Raw genomic sequence first — 6,000 nt, forward strand, 5'->3', positions numbered from 1 at the left:
TACATCTTACCTGTTTGCTGTACTTGTTATTGGTTTGACAGCTGTATTCAGAGCAGTGATCTGATCCAATTGAAATGTTGTCTCCTGCTCCCACAAATGTGTTGGCTGGTGGTAGATCTTGTACGGCCTGGTGTTTTTTTCCTGCAGTTGGTGACTGGGGATGAAGCTGGACAGTAGGCAATGGAGAACTAGATTTGTAATGCCTGGCCAGGTCAGGACTGCCAGGCCCACCGTTAACGGATCGGTATCGCCCCATGTTTGGGCTGTCTGACAGCTTCTCATTGACACTATCATACCTCTGTCCATTTGGTTTAGAAGCTTCTACAGTGACAATGCTGCTGTAGAGAGGCTGCTTAGATTTTTTGTTTTTCTTGTCTTTTTTAGGCTTTTTAGATTTGTCATGCTGCTGGGGTGTAAAAAAGTCTTCATGATCTTTTTTGCCAGCTTCATAGCCATTTTTGCTTTTGGACCGGCAGTACCTTGCCATCACTACAATTAAGATGATTAGAATCACGGTCATAATCCCGGCCACCACCCCAATGACAATACTGAGTCTCTGCTTGCTAATTTCGTAACTTGGGTCACCAGCTATATCCTGCGTGAGTGGGGTGTGCAAACTTCTGGCTATCTGTGAGTCAATCACAGTTGCATTAGAAACACTTTCATTGACAAACACATGCACCAGGGTCGTGGTGGACTGGGAAGGCTGTCCACTGTCATTCACTTGCACCACCAACCTGTGCAAGCCATAATGCTTTTGGGTGAGTTTCCCCACTAAGGAAACCACACCGCTGGTGGAATCAATTTCAAACAGCTTGAAGGGATTCCCTCCCACAATGCTGTAGTTAAGGTCTGCATTGATGCCATCGTCACTGTCTGTTGCCAACACTGTAGCTACTACTGTCCTGACATTACTTGAAGGTGGCAGTAAAGTGTAGGAAATGTTTCTGGGAAGGGTAACGGTGGGAGCGTTGTCGTTCTCATCCATGACAAAGAGAGAGACCGTGGCTGTGGCTGATCTGGGAGGATCTCCCCCATCCACAGCCTTGACTCTGAACGTGTATGTGGTCTGATGTTCCCGGTCAAAAGACATTGTGGAATAAATGGTCCCCGTGTCATTTTCAATGGAGAAAATGTTACTGTTTTCCTCTATGTAGAGGCTCATCTCTGCATTGCGTCCCTTGTCAGCATCCATCACCGTGACCATCCCCACAGGGCTGTTGGGCTGCAAGTTTTCTTTCACATAAAACGTAAAGACGTCCTGCATAAACTTAGGGTCATTGTCATTCTTGTCAGCCACCTGCACAATCACGGTGGTGCTGCCCTGTAACACTGGGATGCCTTTGTCTTTGGCGTTAACTTTAAACTCATACCTGTCAGTCTGTTCGCGGTCCAGTACCGTATTGACGAGGATGTCCCCGGAATCAGGATCGATGGCAAAGATCCCCATCACAGAGGAATCCAGCGAGTAGGCGATCTCTGCATTTTTCCCGCTGTCGGCGTCCGTCGCCAGCACCGTGGCCACCCTCTCTCCAGGGATGTTGTTCTCGGGAAAGTAAACCTCCACTACTGACTGGCCGAAGACAGGCGGGTTGTCATTAGTGTCTCCTACCTTGACAACCAGGGAGTTGTTGCTGGAGAGGCTGGGGCTGCCCGAGTCCACCGCCACGATGACCACGTTGAACTCCCGGGTGGTCTCATAGTCCAAAGGGGCCGAGGTGTGCAGAAAGTACTTTTTCTTGTTCTGGTCGCCCTCTGTGTCGCTGGCCGGCTTGAGCTGGAAGGGCACGTCGCCCACCACGGTGCAGGTGACCACGCCGTTCTCGCCTTGGTCTCGGTCGGACACCTGCACCAGAGCAATGGGGGTGTCGACAAGAACATCCTCCGCCACGTTGGCCACCCCGTCCTTGAGCGGGATACGCCCGATCTTGCGGATTTCAATGGACGGCACATTGTCGTTCTCGTCCTTGATGTTGAGGACCACCGTGGCCTTGTCGGTCTTGGGGGGCTGCCCGCGGTCCCGGGCCATGACCGTGAAGCGCAGCTGGTTCACCTCCTCCCGGTCGATACGGTGCAGGACACTGAGCCAGCCGGACGTCTCGTCGAGGCGCAGCAGCCGCCGCACAGACTCGGTAGCGGCTCCGAACACGTACTCGATCTGCCCGTTGACCCCCACGTCCAGGTCGGCGGCGCGCAACTGCAGGATGGGAGTCCCCGGGGCGCTGTTCTCGGCGAGGTCCGCCTCGTACACGCTCTTCTCGAAGCGGGGGCTGTTGTCGTTCACGTCGGTGATGAGCACCCGCAAGATGGCCTGAGAGGAGCGCGGCGGGTCTCCACCGTCGCGCACCCGCAGGGTCAGCTCGTAGGAGTCGCGTTGTTCCCGGTCCAGCGCCCCCTTCACGATCAGCTGTGGCTGCTTCTCGCCATCCGGGGTGTCGGCCACCTGCAGTTCGAACACGCTGCTGCGGCCGCCGGGGTTGGTCCCGCCGCCGCCCTCCGGCGCGTCCGGCCGCCTCTTGGAGCCGCCTGGGCCGCCGCCGCTCGCGCCGTTCCCGCCGCCCCCGGGGTAGGGGGCGCTGTCGGCAGGCCCGGCGCGCCGGCCCTCGCCGCCGCCGCCGCCGCCGCCGCCGCCGCCCCCGGGCTCCTGGAGCAGCTCGTAGCGCTCGATGCCGTTGCGGCCGAAGTCACGGTCCGTGGCGGTGGGCAGCAGGTAGAGAGTGCCCACCGGCCGGTTCTCCTCCACGGTGAGCGTGAGCACGGGTGACGGGAAGGTGGGCGTGTTGTCGTTGATGTCGAGCACGATGACCCGGCCCTCGAACAGGTCCACCCAGCTCTGCGAGGGCCCGATCACCGACACCTCGAAGTCCAGAAAGCACTCGTTCTCGTCGAAGATCATCTGACACTGGGGCAGCTTCTCGCGGTCGATGCGCCGCTCGCTGGTGCTCAGCTCGCCGGTGAGGTTGTCGATCTTCAGGTACTCCGAGCCCGACTCGAGGCTGAAAGTCACCTCACCCGAGCCGGTCACGATGCCCAGGTCCGAGGCGACGTTGCCGATGCGGACGTCCGCCGGGCCCTCCTCGGCCAGTCGATACCGGAGGAGTTGCTTGGCGGCCGCCAGGCTGAGCGAGAGCGGCAAGAGGAGGCAGCAGCCCAGGCACCAGCCGCGCGCCCATCCCGCGGTCCGCATCCTCAGCATCTTCTCCTGCTGCTGCTGCTACTGCTCGTTCTAGTCACAGCCCCCTCGGCGCCCCCCTCCTCCGGGGCCGGCCGCCGGCCCTCCTCCCAGTCCTCTTCTCTCTCCGGGAAAGGAGGAAGGGAGAGGAGGGAGGGGGCGAGAAGAGCAGCGTGCGGAGTCGGCCAGGGGGACCAGCGAGGTGTCCTTCTTTTTCTTTTTTCTTTTCCTTCTGCTTCTTCCGAAAGTTATTGTTTCATAATTCATGCAATGGGTGCTAATCGCCCGCTCGCCGGCCGCCGTTCAGTCGCAGTACTCACAGTTCACGGGACACTGCGCGCCGCGGGCTCGGCGCCCCCCCAGAGTCATCCCCGCAGCGGGCGGAGAATCCCGGGCTCCCGTCCCCGCTCTGTCGGATGGGGCCGGAACCGCTCCGGCGGGCGGGCGGTGGAGCCGGGAAGCGGCGGGGAACACGCCTGCAGCTTCCCCCGCCTGCCAACCCCGTTGGTCTTTGCTGCTACTCGAGTTGAGTCCAATTCACGTTCCAGCCACACACTCCAGACCCAGCTTCTGCTCCGGCTGCCCAGGCAAACGTGAGTTGCTTCCTGCACGAGGCGCTGGGGCCAGCAACAAGCCAGTCTGAACTCTGACTCTGCTCTGGCAGCGGGGGAGCCAGTCAACAGATCGGGAATGAAAAAGCCCTGGCAGGTCGCTTCGGGCACCGTGCAGTGGAGACCACTCGCGTCACACGGCGGTCCGCGTCCGGGTCCCCCCCGCGCGCGGAAGAGCAGCCCGAGCCATCTTCAGAGACACCCAGAGAGTCAGTCCCTTTTCACCCCCAAGAGCTCGGGTTTCTCTTTTTTTCTTAACAACTCTGCGCAAGGTCATTAGTCACGAAGCCGCCGCCTGAAACCGCAGCAGCCGTTCGCCCGCGGGGGCGAAGGCTGAACCGTGCGCACCGCGCGGTGCCCAAGTTTGGGTTCGCAGCCGCAGAGTCCGTGCCTTCCCTCACCTGCATTCGGCCCGCATGTCGGAGCACTGGGATCTGCAGCGCTGTGCGCGATTCAGGGAGGAGATTGCAGCCTCTCTCTCTCCCCGCTCTCTCTCGATCCCTCCCCTCCCTCCCTCTCTCTCCTCCCTCCTCCTCCTCTCTCCTCCCTCCTCTCCTTTCCCCTTTCCCCTTCTCCCACTCTCTCTACTGCACGCTCCCTCGCCTTCCTCCCAGTCCCAATGCTGGCAACTCGAGCTGAACTTGATCCCTTTGCAGTTCAAAGGTGAGCAAACCAAGCTCGGTGCTCAGGCGACGTTGGCCTGGCGAGAGCCCCCGGCCGGGCTCCCCCAGTGGCAATTAACAAAGATGCCCAATTCTGTCCGGATTTCCGAAGAAAAGCCAAAGGCACTGGGGAGGGGGTTGGGGGGGGGGGAGGTGGAGTCAGAGACAGCTGCCAAGTAGCTTAAAAAAAAAATATCCAGTTTGCCAAGGGGAGAAAAAGTGCCAGTCGGTTGTTTCCTCGGAAGTGCCCTGGCACGGCGGGTGAATTCCGCAGTTGTCTCGTACCCTTTCGCGTCTGGGAGAGTCTGGTGCGGGCGCGCTCGCTGCCCCTAGGGCTGCCAAGGCTCAAAGACACTGAATGGCAAGTAGGAAGCTCCCGCTCGCTAGCCGAGAGCCGGAAACCCGCAAGTTTGCCCAAAGTGGTGGTTGCTGCTGGGAGCTCGCTTGCTCGCTTGCGGCTCAAGCTTGTCCCTGACGCGACTGCCGCTGCGGCGGCGGCGGCGGCGGCAGCGGCGGCGGTGGCGGAGGTGGCAGCCGAGCCGCCGAAACTACACATTCGCAGAGAGGGAGGGTGAAGAGCTGAAGGGAGGAAGGCAGGAGGGAGTACTAACCAGCCACCCGGCTCCGGAAAGCCCAGCTTCAGCGCCGGGGGCCACTCCTTACGTGCACAATCCCAGCCAGTCCCGTCCCCTTTAAGCCAAAGCCTCTCCCCCTCTTCCCAACGAGCGCAGCCACTGTCTTCTCGGGGGACTCGCTTTCCCTCCCCGGGGCTGGTAAATTTCCTCCTCTCTCTGACTAATGCCGTGTGCGAGTGTGAGAGCGCTGGAGCGGGTGTCAGGAAAGGTTTCTTCTTCTCCCCCTTCTCAGACGTTGTTCCCCACCCCCTCAAGTGTCTCCGTTTCGCGATTTCGCATGTTGGTTTGGGCATTGGCTTAACAGTGGCTTGGGGGATCCCGCGTGCGCGCCCAGGGAGCCACGTTGGTGTTCTGAGAAACCATGATGGGCTGCAGTGGTTAAGCGAGAACATCAAACTCCAGAGAGAGCTAGAGAGGGATCCTTTTTTGGGAGTGCAGACTTCGGAGGGCTGGCGTTGGGGGGGGTGGGGTGGTGCCTGTCTTTGTTTAAATGCTTGGCATTCCTGTCGTCGTGCTTGCTTACGGGGGTAGACCGTGTGTGTGCGCGCGCCTGGGGAATAAACACATGTTGGAAGCCTCGATGTTATTTTCTGAGCTGAAACCTGCAGCCTTTAGTAACTGGTAAAGTGTAGCGTCACCTATCTGGATAAAAGGGAAATAAACTTTAATGGCAACTTTGTGTACCGAAGTGTCCCTAGTTCCGTTTCTCTCCTTCTTTTGACTTTGTGCCACTTGATCGTACATGGTATTCCCCCACGCGAGGCTTCCCCAGTTTTCAATCACAGCCACCGCAGCCTGCCTCACTCATCAGATCCTCAGCTCCGGTTGTGTTTTAAAAACTGTAGCCATTCGCTCTTCATTTATTTCAGGGGCTAAGGGGGGCGGGGGGCGCCAGGATTAAGGGGGTTCAGGCTGGCAGG

The 6,000-nt window shown here is 59.2% G+C and overlaps 1 protein-coding gene across 8 annotated transcripts in view; it reads right to left on the minus strand.

Moving 5' to 3' along the window:
* The window catches only part of PCDH7 (protocadherin 7), a 422,884-nt gene extending 417,510 nt beyond the window's left edge, over window positions 1–5,374 (minus strand). For all 8 annotated transcript variants that reach the window (XM_043572816.1, XM_043572814.1, XM_043572813.1 and 5 more), the window contains exon 1: window positions 11–5,374. In XM_043572816.1, coding sequence (XP_043428751.1) covers window positions 11–3,196 — 3,186 coding nt within the window. In that variant the 5' untranslated portion in view covers window positions 3,197–5,374. The remainder of the gene's footprint in view (window positions 1–10) is intronic.
* Window positions 5,375–6,000: the final 626 nt, after the last annotated feature.

Source organism: Prionailurus bengalensis, chromosome B1 (genome assembly GCF_016509475.1).
Source record: "Prionailurus bengalensis isolate Pbe53 chromosome B1, Fcat_Pben_1.1_paternal_pri, whole genome shotgun sequence".
Taxonomy (NCBI): domain Eukaryota; kingdom Metazoa; phylum Chordata; class Mammalia; order Carnivora; family Felidae; genus Prionailurus; species Prionailurus bengalensis.